At 39.6% G+C, this 15,698-nt stretch overlaps 2 protein-coding genes across 7 annotated transcripts in view; one reads left to right on the forward strand and one right to left on the reverse strand.

Moving 5' to 3' along the window:
* LOC124136674 (zwei Ig domain protein zig-8-like) overlaps positions 1-15,698 on the forward strand; it is a 429,679-nt gene that overhangs the window by 227,227 nt on the left and 186,754 nt on the right. Inside the window, exon 1 of one of the 6 annotated variants that reach the window (XM_046502650.2) lies at positions 10,865-11,170. The exons of 3 other annotated variants lie outside the window; for them this stretch is intronic. The gene's annotated coding sequence lies outside the window, so the exon portion shown is untranslated. Of the gene's footprint in view, positions 1-10,864; positions 11,171-15,698 lie in introns of those variants that run through there. 2 more of the 6 variants (XM_046502652.2, XM_046502653.2) reach the window with 2 other exon arrangements.
* LOC125377998 (putative uncharacterized protein DDB_G0282499) lies at positions 729-14,877 on the reverse strand. Its single transcript, XM_048392702.1, has 3 exons — positions 14,685-14,877; positions 2,495-2,971; positions 729-958 (listed from the first exon to the last, which is right to left on the reverse strand). Exons 1-3 carry the CDS (start codon positions 14,875-14,877, stop codon positions 729-731), a joined length of 900 nt encoding a protein of 299 aa, XP_048248659.1.

Consider the following 15,698-nt stretch of genomic DNA (forward strand, 5'->3'; position numbering starts at 1 on the left):
AGGTTCCCGCATTGTTGCTGGTGTAGTTGCAGGTTTTTACATTGTTACTGGTTTAGTTGCAGGTTGCTGCATTGTTGTTTGTGTAGTTGCAGGTTGCTGCATTGTTGCAGGTTGTTACATTGTTGCTGGTGTAGATGCAGGTTGTTACATTGTTGCTGGTGTAGTTGCAGGTTGTTACATTGTTGCAGGTCTAGTTGCAGGTTGCTGTATTGTTGCTGGTGCAGTTGCAGGTTGCTGTATTGTTGTTGGTGTAGTTGCAGGTTGCTGCATTGTTGGTGTAGTTGCAGGTTCCCGCATTGTTGCTGGTGTAGTTGCAGGTTGTAACATTGTTACTGGTTTAGTTGCAGGTTGCTGCATTGTTGTTGGTGTAGTTGCAGGTTGCTGCATTGTTGCAGGTTGTTACATTGTTGCTGGTGTAGTTGCAGGTTGTTACATTGTGCTGGTGTAGTTGCAGGTTGCTGCATTGTTGCAGGTTGTTACATTGTTGCTGGTGTAGTTGCAGGTTGTTACATTGTTACTGGTTTAGTTGCAGGTTGCTGCATTGTGCTGGTGTAGTTGCAGGTTGTTACATTGTTACTGGTTTAGTTGCAGGTTGCTGCATTGTGCTGGTGTAGTTGCAGGTTGCTGCATTGTTGCAGGTTGTTACATTGTTGCTGGTGTAGTTGCAGGTTGCTGCATTGTTGCAGGTTGTTACATTGTTGCTGGTGTAGTTGCAGGTTGTTACATTGTTACTGGTTTAGTTGCAGGTTGCTGCATTGTTGTTTGTGTAGTTGCAGGTTGCTGCATTGTTGCTGGTGTAGTTGCAGGTTGCTGCATTGTGCTGGTGTAGTTGCAGGTTGCTGTATTGTTGCTGGTGTAGTTGCAGGTTGCTGCATTGTTACTGGTTTAGTTGCAGGTTGCTGCATTGTTGTTGGTGTAGTTGCAGGTTGCTGCATTGTTGCAGGTTGCTGCATTGTTGCTGGTGTAGTTGCAGGTTGTTACATTGTGCTGGTGTAGTTGCAGGTTGCTGCATTGTTGCAGGTTGTTACATTGTTGCTGGTGTAGTTGCAGGTTGTTACATTGTTACTGGTTTAGTTGCAGGTTGCTGCATTGTTGTTTGTGTAGTTGCAGGTTGCTGCATTGTTGCAGGTTGCTGCATTGTTACAGGTTGCTGTATGGTTGGTGTAGTTGCAGGTTGTTACATTGTGCTGGTGTAGTTGCAGGTTGTTACATTGTTGCAGGTCTAGTTGCAGGTTGTTACATTGTTGCAGGTTGCTGTATTGTTGTTGGTGTAGTTGCAGGTTGCTGCATTGTTGTTGGTGTAGTTACAGGTTGCTGCATTGTTGCTGGTGTAGTTGCAGGTTGCTGCATTGTTGCAGGTTGTTACATTGTTGCTGGTGTAGTTGCAGGTTGTTACATTGTTGCTGGTGTAGTTGCAGGTTGCTGCATTGTTGCAGGTTGTTACATTGTTGCTGGTGTAGTTACAGGTTGCTGTATTGTTGCTGGTGCAGTTGCAGGTTGCTGTATTGTTGTTGGTGTAGTTGCAGGTTGCTGTATTGTTGGTGTAGTTGCAGGTTGCTGTATTGTTGGTGTAGTTGCAGGTTGCTGTATTGTTGGTGTAGTTACAGGTTGCTGTATTGTTGCTGGTGTAGTTGCAGGTTGCTGCATTGTTGGTGTAGTTGCAGGTTCCGGCATTGTTGCTGGTGTAGTTGCAGGTTGTTACATTGTTACTGGTTTAGTTGCAGGTTGCTGCATTGTTGTTGGTGTAGTTGCAAGTTGCTGTATTGTTGTTGGTGTAGTTGCAGGTTGCTGCATTGTTGTTGGTGTAGTTGCAGGTTGCTGCATTGTTGCTGGTGTAGTTGCAGGTTGTTACATTGTTACTGGTTTAGTTGCAGGTTGCTGCATTGTTGTTGGTGTAGTTGCAGGTTCCGGCATTGTTGCTGGTGTAGTTGCAGGTTGCTGCATTGTTGCTGGTGTAGTTGCAGGTTGTTACATTGTTACTGGTTTAGTTGCAGGTTGCTGCATTGTTGTTGGTGTAGTTGCAGGTTGCTGCATTGTTGCTGGTGTAGTTGCAGGTTGTTACATTGTTACTGGTTTAGTTGCAGGTTGCTGCATTGTTGTTGGTGTAGTTGCAGGTTGTTGCATTGTTGCAGGTTGTTACATTGTTGCTGGTGTAGTTGCAGGTTGCTGCATTGTGCTGGTGTAGTTGCAGGTTGTTACATTGTTGCAGGTCTAGTTGCAGGTTGTTACATTGTTGCAGGTTGCTGTATTGTTGTTGGTGTAGTTGCAGGTTGCTGCATTGTTGTTGGTGTAGTTGCAGGTTGCTGCATTGTTGCTGGTGTAGTTGCAGGTTGTTACATTGTTGCTGGTGTAGTTGCAGGTTGTTACATTGTGCTGGTGTAGTTGCAGGTTGTTACATTGTTGCAGGTCTAGTTGCAGGTTGTTACATTGTTGCAGGTTGCTGTATTGTTGTTGGTGTAGTTGCAGGTTGCTGCATTGTTGTTGGTGTAGTTGCAGGTTGCTGCATTGTTGCTGGTGTAGTTGAAGGTTGCTGCATTGTTGCTGGTGTAGTTGCAGGTTGCTGCATTGTTGCTGGTGTAGTTGAAGGTTGCTGCATTGTTGCTGGTGTAGTTGCAGGTTGCTGCATTGTTGCTGGTGTAGTTGCAGGTTGTTGCATTGTTACTGGTGTAGTTGCAGGTTGTTGCATTGTTGTTGGTGTAGATCCAGGTTGCTGCATTGTTGTTGGTGTAGATCCAGGTTGTTGCATTGTTGGTGTAGATCCAGGTTGCTGCATTGTTGCTGGTGTAGTTGCAGGTTGCTGCATTGTTGCTGGTGTAGTTGCAGGTTGCTGGATTGTTGGTGTAGATCCAGGTTGCTGCATTGTTGCTGGTGTAGTTGCAGGTTGTTGCATTGTTGCTGGTGTAGTTGCAGGTTGCTGGATTGTTGGTGTAGATCCAGGTTGCTGCATTGTTGTTGGTGTAGTTGCAGGTTGCTGTATGGTTGGTGTAGTTGCAGGTTGTTACATTGTTGCTGGTGTAGTTGCAGGTTGCTGCATTGTTGCTGGTGTAGTTGCAGGTTGCTGCATTGTTGCTGGTGTAGTTGCAGGTTGCTGGATTGTTGGTGTAGATCCAGTTTGCTGCATTGTTGTTGGTGTAGTTGCAGGTTGCTGTATGGTTGGTGTAGTTACAGGTTGTTACATTGTTGCTGGTGTAGTTGCAGGTTGTTACATTGTTGCAGGTCTAGTTGCAGGTTGCTGTATTGTTGCTGGTGTAGTTGCAGGTTGCTGTATTGTTGTTGGTGTAGTTGCAGGTTGCTGCATTGTTGTTGGTGTAGTTGCAGGTTGTTACGTTGTTGTTGGTGTAGTTGCAGGTTGCTGCATGGTTGCTGGTGTAGTTGCAGGTTGTTGCATTGTTGTTGGTGTAGTTGCAGGTTGCTGTATTTTTGCTGGTGTAGTTGCAGGTTGTTACGTTGTTGCTGGTGTAGTTGCAGGTTGCTGCATTGTTGCTGGTGTAGTTGCAGGTTGTTGCATTGTTGTTAGTGTAGTTACAGGTTGCTGCATTGTTGTTGGTGTAGTTGCAGGTTGCTGTATTGTTGCTGGTGTAGTTGCAGGTTGCTGTGTTGCTGCTGGCGTAGTTGGAACACATCCAATCAGAATTCTCAGATTGTGAAAAGTTCTGGTTAGTGGTGGAGGATGAAGAAACATGTATAGATGAAGAACAAACAACAAATTTGAAATTCCTGTTTTTCCTGGTTTGTTTTATTGCATAACATGTATTTAAATTCTCGATGCTTCAAGAGCCTTCTACTATTATGAACACACTCCTCACTCTCAGTCATCAGTGTCCCTGTGTTAGATTCAACATGCCAACCAATTATTAACTTCCCAATAACTGGGCTGCTCCGGCAGGCATTATCTGAACACCTCTCTGTCCTTACACAGACATTGTATCAACACCCTTGTGTTGTCCCACATGCACATCTGAACACCTCTCTGTTGTTAATGGACATTATCAGCGGTAGAAACTAACATTGTTGGTCCACAAGTCCTTATAATGATAACATGTAGCAAAACCCTTAAAAATGGCAAATTTCTACTAGTCCTTATGATACCTTAACTATTGGTCAGTTTGGCAAGGACTACAGGGCTAGTGCCAATTTCTAGCGCTGATTATCTGAACACCTCTTTCCTCTGACACATGCATTAGGAACAGGTCATTTATTGCAGGGGTGGGTTGGTCAGAGTTTGTTTTATGCATCAATATACTGAAAATAATGACCCCCATATATCATGATCAACCCTCCCCATGTCCTTGTACATTTGTTCATGACCCTGAAAAGACAAAATGCAAAAGCACTTTCTATTTTATTATAAATGTCCATTTTTTCATGACTCTCCCCAAATACGTGTATTCATCTTTTATGACCTCCCCTAGAGACAGTCATATTTTAATCACCCTCCCCTGATTCCCTCTGACCCACCCACCCCTAAAATCAGTGACCACTCCCTAAAATATCTGACCATCTCTGCTGTGACAACAATCACATTAAAATCAGATCTTAGTTCTCGCAACCGCTAAACAAGGACCTGAGGACACCCCATTACGGGTCATGTCAGAACGACCTTTCATCCAACCAATCAGAGCGTCGCTTACCAGATCATGAAAGTGACAGTCAGAATGTGTTTTCTAATCATGAAGCCTCGAAATATTTAACAGAGGGTATTCCAAACAACAGTTACAGGTTTTATGATTATACCCATCCTAGGCCATCTATTAGCCATTCCAGGATGTTCTTTTGATCAGTTTTAAAATCTTTAATGGAGAATATGTCAAAATATATTTCAAAACGTAGTTGCCAGTTTGAAACTAGTGATTGATTAATGTCGATTTCTTGTCAGTCATTTCATTGGTCGGTCAAAGTTCGCAAAAGGTCGTTCTGACGTGACCTGTAATGGGATGTTGTCAGATCTTTGTTTGGCGGTAGGGAAAACTAAGATCTGATGTTAATGAGATTGCTGTGACAAGGACATTATGTGAACACCTCTGAACTATGGTAAAAGGCATCATGCATCTCAACCCTTATATCAGTCAGCACACCAGTGAATTCAAGCATGTAGCTATAACCAAACACAAATGTAAACTCAGTCATTTTGAATTAGACAGATCGAAATACTAATTTGTGCTACCTTCTGAATTTTTCAATACTAATGATCGCTCAATATCTGGTATTATTTTCCATAATACAATGAAAAAAGTCTGTTACCCAAAACACCTGTGGCATTTTATTTCAAAGCTTTGTATAATTACTCTCAGCAGCTTGACTGTTTTCACACAGCATGCATGACCTGGTGTGTAGATGCATCTGCAAAATCAGGAGATATGTGATCGTCCGTGTCTTGTGTGATGATATATACTGCTTCACTATCAGATGCCAGGGCAAGGGTGGCCCAGTCAACTAAGGTGCTGCAATTCGCTGTGCAGAGTTGCATCCCTTTAGCACCCAGAAACCTATGATGGGTTCGATTCCCGGTTCGCCCCGATTATGTTTCTGGGTTTGTCAGCACCATACCAGTCATGGGTTTCATCGAAGTGGTAAACGTCTGAGACGTGCATCACTTCAGGCTTTTCTCCCACATTAAGCTGACACGCTGTGATATGACTTGAATACTGTTAAAAGCATGGTTAACCCAACTCACTCACTCACTCACTCACTACTATGTTGGATGCAAGGGCATCGGTGGCCCAGAGTTGCATCCCTTAGAAAACTCTGATCGTGGATTCGTTTCCCAGATATACATTTGTGTTTCTCGATTTTGTCAACACCATACCCATGCTCGTGGGTTTCACCAAAAGATGAAAACATCTATCACCTGCATCATTTCAAGCTTTCATGACATGACAAGCTGACACATGAATAACTGAATACAGTTCAAAGCAGGGTTCCATCCAAGGCACACACTCATTAATAGCCTATGCACTGTCATATACTGCAATATGTTTTATGATATTTCTCACTTGGCTAGCTGGCTGGACTTGCCTTTGTATATATATCTAGAATTGTTTTGTTTTCATAAAATATATATATTTCACAGTGTTGGTGCAGGACTGAAGTTGTTGTATTGATTATTTATTATAGAGTGCACATTTTTATATCAGCACCAATATGTTTAAATATAGGAGGAGTTGCCTTTGAAGATCCAGGTCTTGAAGTCTTGCGCGACCATGCTTGTCATAACAGGCAACTGTGTTGTTGTAAGTGGCAACTAACGGGATCAGGTGGTCAGGTGGTATCCCAATTGCATAGATTGATGCTCATGATGTCAATCACTGGATTATCTTCTCCAGACTTGGTTATTTACAGACCGCTGTCAAAAAGTGGAATATTGCTGAGTGCAGCATTAAGCAACAAAAAACGAGCTAATATTTCTATTGAAGTTCTCGTATGTTTATCATCGTACATTATTTCTCCCTGTTGTCACTGTTCGTCTGTTATTAGTGAAATTTGATCATTGTTTTGAATTGAGATATGTTTTAGATTTTATGCTAAATATTTGCTTTGAAACTGAATGGTTAATCGATATGAATTACGAAGAGCAATACAACCTAGAAATAGCATACCTCCTGAGTTAAAACAGCTGATCTGTGTCAGCGGAATGCGCACTCAGTGACCTCTTACATCAGGCTCAGTACAGATATTTGTCACTTTTAATATCAACAATTGTTACAGGAACAGGCTTGTATATTCTAAACATGTGTTGTTTATATTTTTGTTAGATGATGTGAGATGTATAAGAAATTGTCAATTTGCAAATATTAGTTGACCAAGAATCAAGACAAAAGAAGTAACATCGTAAATTGACACATTATGTGTTTGTGATTTGATGCCTATACCTGCATGACCAACCAGAAATATGTATTTACCCAAACTTGGTGATCTATATGGTACACATATTACACACATGTATTACATACAGATTAGACACAGATTGTAGTCCTATTACCTACGGATCACACACGGATCACACATGGATCACACACATTGCGCACATATTACACAGTATGCACATATTACCTACAGATCACACACATATTTCCTACAGATCACACACATATTATCTACAGATTACACACATCTTACACACAGTTCACACACATATTACCTACAGATCACACACATATTACCTACAGATCACGCACAGATTACACACATCTTACTCACAGATCACACACATATTACCTACAGATCACACACATATTATCTACAGATAACACACATCTTACACACAGTTCACACACATATTACCTACAGATCACACACATATTATTTACAGATTACACACATCTTACTCACAGATCACACTCATATTACCTACAGATCACACACAGATTACACACATCTTACTTACAGATTACACACATCTTACACACAGTTCACACACATCTTACTCACAGATCACACACATATTACCTACAGATCACACACAGATTACACACATCTTACTTACAGATTACACACATCTTACACACAGTTCACACACATATTACCTACAGATCACACACAGATTACACACATCTTACTTACAGATTACACACATCTTACCTATAGATCACACACAGATTACACACATCTTACTCACAGATTACACACATGTTACTTACAGATCACATACATATCACCTACAGATCACACACAGATTACACACAACTTACGGATTACACACATCTTACACACAGATCACACACATATTACCTACAGATCACACACATATTACACACATCTTATATACATTACACACATCTTACACACAGATCACAAGCATATTACCTACATCTTACACACATCTTACACACAGATCACACACAGATTACACACATATTACCTACATCTTACACACAGATTACACACATCTTACACACAGATTACACACATCTTACACACAGATCACACACATATTACCTTTTGATCACACACAGATTACACACAGATTACACACATCTTACACACAGATCACACACATTACCTTTTGATCACACACAGATTACACACATCGTACACACCTATTACACACAGATTACAAACATCTTACACACATCTTACACACAGATCACACACATATTACCTTTTGATCACACACAGATTACACACATCTTACACACATATTACACACAGATTACTCACATATTACCTTCAGATCACACACAGATTACACACAGATCACACACATATTACCTACAGATCACACACATATTTCACAGATATTGCTTGATGAGCTGTCATATTCAGGAAGCAGGACCACCACACAGAAGATATGGTTAAATATGTCAACTTATATGGCACTGTTATATTCCTTGAATATTGCAAAAGGGTGTATAACACTCGCTTGTTCTACTGGAATACTGGTATTCTTGAAAAAACAAACAAATAAAGTATTACATATTACAACATTTATTATCTATTTTTTTTTGGTTTTTGTTTCACATTGCACTCTGCAATATTTAAGCCATGCGACGCCAGTCGATAAAAAATTCTGGACCTGACACTTCATCGATTGATATGATTAACATCAATTCATGCAATTGGGACATTATGACTTGTGATCAAACCAAGTCACCAAGCCTGACCACCCGATCCATTTAGTCGCCTCTTACTACAAGCAAATGACTAGTGATCTAGCTCACCTCAACTACATATTTCACACAATAAATAAATTGATCTCGACTACAATCTTTTGAGAATGAATAATGAAATCCTACCCAATTGGAGTCGACCCTTATCATCGTGGGAGTAACACTATTCGTTGAGCAGGTTTCTAAAACTCATTGATTCTTTCGTGTAGTCGTATACAGTTACATATTTCGCTACAGAAATTGAAATATCAGCACATATATCAATATGGCTGTCTCCTATATCTTACGATAGCACTGAGACAATTCAATAAGAATGGTATCCTATCCTTGCACTAGGCTATGCTAAGTATCATACACTCCGGCCCTAGGCCTTTTTTCCACAAATCGCTTCATTACAGCAGCCGTAGCTCTGGTTGTGTCTTTTCATGCAAGCCAGCATGCGAGATCGTTATTGACAACTTCATAGCAGATGATATAATGAGAGGCTCCATCGTGAAGACTTGCGCCACTACAGCCTGTGGACTTTTACTTTAAACTCAGTAGTTTGATGTATTTATATCTGGAATTTTTCTTTGTCATTTTCTTGATAATGTGTGCAGAATGTGAGATGAATGTGTGATTCAATAATGGGATTTTATCTGGATGGATGGAATGTGGTGTGGATGTTCACAAGGGACCATGTCTGTGATGGCAATGTCATTGTTGGTATGTTTAATATCATCAGTTTAAAGTATTCTTTGTAAAAACTACTACTACTACTACCACTACTACTACCACTACCACTGCTACTACTACTACTACTACCACAACTACTACTACTACTACTACTACTACTGGGGGGCACGGGTGGCCCAGTCGTCTAAGGCGCTGCGATTCGCTGTGCAGAGTTGCGTCCTTGGGCACGCCAGAAACCTATGATTGTGGGTTTGAATCCTGGTTCGCCCCGATTATGTTTCTAGGTTTGTCAGCACCATACCCATGCTCGTGGGTTTCACTGAAATGGTAAACATCTAAGACCTGCATCACTTCAGGCTTTCCTCCCACATTAAGCTGACACGCCGCGATATAACTGGAATACTGATAAAAGCGTCGTTAAACCCAACTCACTCACTCACTCACTACTACTACTACTACTACTACTACTTCCACTACTACCACTACTACTACTACTACTACTACTACTACTACTACTACTACAACTACAATCAGCACTAGTACAAAAACAACCAACATTTGTACTTTCAAATCTATTGAATTCAGCTAACAACTCCATTCATTCACTCCTCTCACTCACAACTGCTTCTATACTATTCTCACTACCACTATAATACTACTCTTTGTCCTGTCACTAATACTACTGGCTGTGGTCTCTGCTCTGTGACTAAGTACCTTACACTCTCCCTTCACACTCGAACAGAACAGGAATTGATAAATTATTAACACTGTGATGCTTTGATATAAAATCCATGATTTTCATCTTCAAAAATTATTTTCCTCCACACAATTCCTCATACAATGCAGGTCTTAAGCCATTACTGTTAAATTATTCTCATTACAGGAGGTTAGCAGTTAAACTTTTAAAATGAACACATTTATATTCAAGCACTGGAACATAGCCAGCTGTGTTGTAGCATGAATGAGAAGAATACTAGAACATCAATACAGCCAAGAAGATTTATTATCCAAATTGTGGTTACCCAACCAATTGGCCCAATTGCAAGCTCCATCATTAAGCTCCCTAACACTCCGTCATTTGAGATATCACCAGCCAGAGTTCTAGGTTACAGTTAAAACTGACCTGTGTCAGTCTGACACTTGAAACACAATTGACAAATAATTTCCTACTATTTTATTCTACAAATAAATAAGACTAAGTAATGTTCAAATCATATTGAATTTGTGACAAATTGTTTCTCAGATCAAGGGGCTATAGGTTTAAATGTCAATTATACAACAGTGATGGAACAATGGTAGGAGTGTTTAGTTCTTCCTTAAGTTGCTACTTGTTTCAGTTAGACCGTCAGCCTTGTGTCCTTGTTAACATAACGTAACACTTCAGTGAGAGCATTCTTCATTGTGATAGCACACAGTGTCTACCCAGAGAAGACCAAGATAATAAACTCATTGATTTCCACAACCACCATACAGTAAAACAGGGTGTCAGGGGACCCATGCCAAATGCAGAGAACCCAATGCGAGATTCCTATTGATTGATAGAAGCAATGGACAGACAGGGAGTAAGATGCTCTGCCGCGAGACGACTCCACTCCGCTAGACTACTCAACTGATAGACCACTCTACCACCAAACTCTGTCGAAGTCTGTCACGTGTGTGTGGCACAGAGATCTAACATAGCCGGCTTCCCGAGTGGAGATAGTCCATTGTAATGCGTGTTGCCAGTTTGTAACAATACTTGGCAGCTTATGCTCTGCTTCGGAGCGTGAGCTATCAATGACTTGAGAGGTAGCCAGTGCCATAGCATGTCTCTGGGTTGTTCCTATGTCAAGTCAGTGTTGGTTAACCCCCTTCTCTGGATATAGCTGCTTTTGGACAAGTACCTCCAGGTTTGTAAAGTTGTCTGTGTGTTGTAACTTTTGGATTTACTGTGCGGTCGTCAAAGGAGAAAGGTTTGTACGTTTGACATCACAACTTTTATAGTAGCATTTTGGTTAGGCTACTGTTTAACACTTTTCATGAATTTACCTATTTGATGTGGATGGAAATAGAAATATGATATTTCCAAATATTACAAAGACTATGTCAATAAATGGGTATTGATTTTGATGGGAGATGTTTGTTGATTTTTAACAAGTTTGAGTCGTATGTGTGATGGAGAGATCGGATGGCATTGTCACAGTGTGCAGGAAGGTTGTGTAAGGGACCCTCGTAATTGGATTTTAACAACCAATGGCTAACAGCTGTTTTGGGGCTTGTTAAACTAGTTTGCTGTTAAAACACTAGGAGTAGGTTGTGGCGACAGTTTTAGGATAGTCAGCTGTAGGGAAAGGTTGCCCATCCATTTCTGATTAGAAAAAAGCTTTTACACAGGATATTGACTCTCAAATGGGACTTTGTCACTTGACAGTTCTTAATCTATTTTTTGCATGTTGTTGTAACAGGATGGTAAGATGTCAGATGTCAGATATACTTTACTTATATATACCATGTTTCAAATTGGAAAGTGTTATACAATTTATATCAAATGTTCAAATGGATGTATTTTTTCATTCATGTCTAGGAGGGATTAATATAAAAGATATAATAAATTATAGTCTTGTGATGATGTACACCCTGTATCACCAGATCTTACAGAAAGGTTAAAGTATGTTAAAGAATAGAATCTGTAATGAAATATTACATTTATATGTTTCCAGCATAATTTGGTATCAGATATGAATATTATTAATTTGGTTTGTTTCCTTTTAAACTTAACATGATACAATATTTACATGATAGAATATTCTTATTGATTAATAGAGAATGGTGGAAAGAGCTTTCAAATACTGATGATTTCTGTTCAAATATGCAAGTAGCAGTATGGCGAACATTCATATAAAGGTATTCTTTATCAGCAGTGAGAAAATTACAATCTTTTTGTGATATTTGAAGATGTAAATCTTTAAAATTTATATTACCAAACCAAATAATCTGTTTTCATAAAGCATTTTTTATTGATGAATCTTGATATTAAAGTATAAACAATGAAAGGTCATATACTCAATGTGTGACATTACCCGAGTGATAAAGAAAAGAAATATGTTTTTTTATGCACCATTTTTTTCCATATCTATAATAAACAATTACCAGGGCATTTCACATGATGGATATTTTCACTGTTATTTTTATAACCTAATAACAAACTAGATGATAAAGGTTTCATAATATGAAATATATATTCACAGTTTCAGATTAGATCTTTTCCCATTCAAATCTAATGAGAACAATGGACAGGTTTCAGAGTGAAAAAATGTTACATTCCATGGAAGTCTGATCAATTTTGTGTGTCATTTATCGGAAGGTTATTGTGACTGAGAGAATTATAATATTTGATTCTAATCTGATTTTCATGTGAGAATTTTCTCAACTCACACGTTGATGCAGTCTCAGTTCAATAATTCAGTTAAATTTAAATCTGCTGCGTATAATTATAACATAACACTTAATATTTACTTCGGCTGAATCTGGTTGTATATTTAAGTTGTTTTAGTTGTAAAATCAATATACCAGTCACATTTCAATGACTCGATCAAGTCGTATCCTGAAGTAACTGACATACCTAGTAGAATATTCCAGATGTGTCTTTCAAGTGGTCCAAAACAGGAGACCATGAGGGACAAAATATTTCCACTGCACAATTAAACTGAGATTATTCTGTACATCTATTGCCATGACTGATTACAATTATTTCACTCTAATTATTATATATTTTAAAAAAATCATGGCTGTGTTAATGATCAGTGCATGGCTTCACAGATTCCTGCATAGACTTCACATGTGGTATTAATTCTGTGCAGTCGGCTGTCATCATAAATAGTGGCTAGCAAATGAATGTGTAAACTATGCCACAAATTCCTCCACTTCAAATGCAACTTTGGTCACAGCTAGAGCTTCATAGGAGTGTCGGATACATAGTACAGTACATATATCCTACGAAAAAAAGGTAGGACCACCCAATTCTTTCATATAGTTATTATCATGCCAAAAGTGATCCATAACTTTCTTTTAGTAGTATATATTAAAGCATTGAATTGTTGCAGTCACTTGTAACACAAATCAAATTTGTCAAACAATATCTGTTTTGCAGTGTTGGTTCAGCAAATACTGTATGGAAATATTTGTCAGGCAGTATCAGTTTGGCAGTGATGACACAGAAATATTTGTTTCGCAATATTTTCCCGGAAATATCAATTTGGCAATGTTGGTCCAGCAATGTTTGTTCTGAACTATCTGTTTGGCCAGATTTGTCAGGCAATATCTGTTCAGATGTATCCATTTGGCTGCATCTGTTATTGTTATAGTTTCATATACTCTTATTGATGCACCAGTAATAGTCTACATTTATTTTGCATGCTGAATTTGTCTGGACAAGATCCCCATGTAGTTTCATTGAGAAGGGAGCAAGCTCATTATGTTAATGGTACAGGTCATAATCTGTCAAGTCTCCTGTAACACACAATACTGCAGACATAGCATGAATAATTTGTGCACACATTCATTCATAATTTGTTAAAATATTTTTTTCAGTATTTCATGGAATTTGATATTTTTGAAAAGTGTTGCCATATTTATGATGTGAATGATGTTGGCAGTGCTCTGTTCTTTGTGCTGGCCACACTACACTAAATAATCCAGCAGTCATCTTGTAGAGTTGAATGTTACAAATTTGAAATGGCTCGACAACATCCCATTTTTTCTCACTGTTCTAACTGACACAGGTTCTCTCGCATCCAAGTAGGCAGGACCTCTTTATATGACTTCATGTGCTGCTGTTGAGGAGGAAGTACATTTTCTTTTCTTCAGATATTTCTTCAACAGCAGCCACCCCCATTATAATAAACACATTATCATCATCTGCCTGTGTCTGTGTTCTCCAACGGCCCGAGCCGGATCATAACCACTACCCCGGCTAAATTCAGTATATCCTAACTGATACAGCTTTATGAAAAAACCTGATTTAATTTGGCAGCGTATTCTCCAGTACTTACTCACCACACACTAATTATCATACCCCGATGTATGCCGCAATTACAATCCAATCTATCTGAACCTAAGCAATGAGTCCAGGCTCTCTCACACACATTCTTGTGTTTCCTTGTCCTTTCTGAAACATTTCACCAGCTTATTGCTGGCTCCCTGCAGTAGATAAGCCAGATCAGTCACTCTTTTGCACCTCTCCTTCTGTTGACATATCTCCCTCCCCTTTTTTCCTCTCTCTCTCTCTCCCCAATTCACTCTCTCTATTGATATAATTTTCTCCCACTGTTTCCCTTTCCAAGTGTCACTCTATTGAAATCACCCTCACACCCTCTCACTCGCAATCTATCCCTCTTGTGATATCACATTCACACCCCCTCCTACTGACTCGCTCTCTCTCTTTCTCTGCTACTTTTTCCCTCTCCCTCTCTCCCTTTCCTTTCTTCCCTCTCTCCCTCTCTTTCTCTCTCCTCTCCCTCTCTCTCCCAACCTCTCCCACTCTCATATAACCGTCAGTCTCTCTCTCACACACTATAGATATCCCCCCTCTTTGATCCATCACTCTTACATTCTCCATTTCTGATCACTCTCTCTATCACTTTCACACTCTCTGACTCTTACGCTCACCCTCTCTCCAGCACTGTGTTATGCTCAGCACCTCTCCTCTGTGGAAGCCAGCCTGGCTAACAATCTTTGTGACAGTACAATACTGGGGTACTGTATCCATGCTGAAGACAGATGGATGGCATGATCACAATGTCTGACTCCAGGTCTCTTGTGATGCTCACTAAATATACAAATTTCAAATCATCCTGACTTACAATGTCCCAGTGCTGTAGTGGAGAATGAGAGTAACCGGTTATGAGTTTGTGTATTCTTCGGACACTACTGTATTTGGTTTTCAGAACAGAACTAATGTTTGGAACTTCAATAATATCATATGTTTGTTGTTAGGTTTAATTAGAATGTGTGTTGATGGATACAATGCCATATATTATCATGATGTGTGAATTGATGTGATATGTGACACCACTAGAGCTAGGTGACAGACAGCACAAATAGAGCTGTCACATCATCACAATGTGAGAATCTAGGTGACAGCACAACTAGAGTTGTCACATCATCACAATGTGAGAATCTAGGTGACAGCACAACTAGAGTTGTCACATCTTCACAATGTGAGAATCTAGGTGACAGACAGCACAACTAGAGTTGTCACATTATCACAATGTGAGAATCTAGGTGACAGACAGCACAACTGGAGCTGTCACATTATCACGATGTGAGAATCTAGGTGACAGACAAAATAACTAGAACTGTCACATTATCATGATGTGAGAATCTAGATGACAGACATGACAACTCGACTTGTCACATTTTCCTGATTTGAGAATGTAG

The sequence above is a fragment of the Haliotis rufescens genome, unplaced genomic scaffold (genome assembly GCF_023055435.1).
Source record: "Haliotis rufescens isolate VD_foot unplaced genomic scaffold, xgHalRufe1.0.p SCAF_1, whole genome shotgun sequence".
NCBI classification, from domain to species: Eukaryota; Metazoa; Mollusca; class Gastropoda; order Lepetellida; family Haliotidae; genus Haliotis; species Haliotis rufescens.

Coding starts and splice junctions, on each gene's coding strand:
- LOC125377998 (XM_048392702.1), bottom strand. CDS start 14,877: ATGGAGAATGTAAGAGTGATGGATCAAAGAGGGGGGATATCTATAGTG. Junction 2,972..14,684: donor GAAAGAGAGAGAGCGAGTCA/GTAGGAGGGGGT, acceptor CCAACCATACAG/CAACCTGCAACTACACCAAC. Junction 959..2,494: donor CAGCAACAATGCAGCAACCT/GCAACTACACCA, acceptor CAACTACACCAG/CAACAATGCAGCAACCTGCA.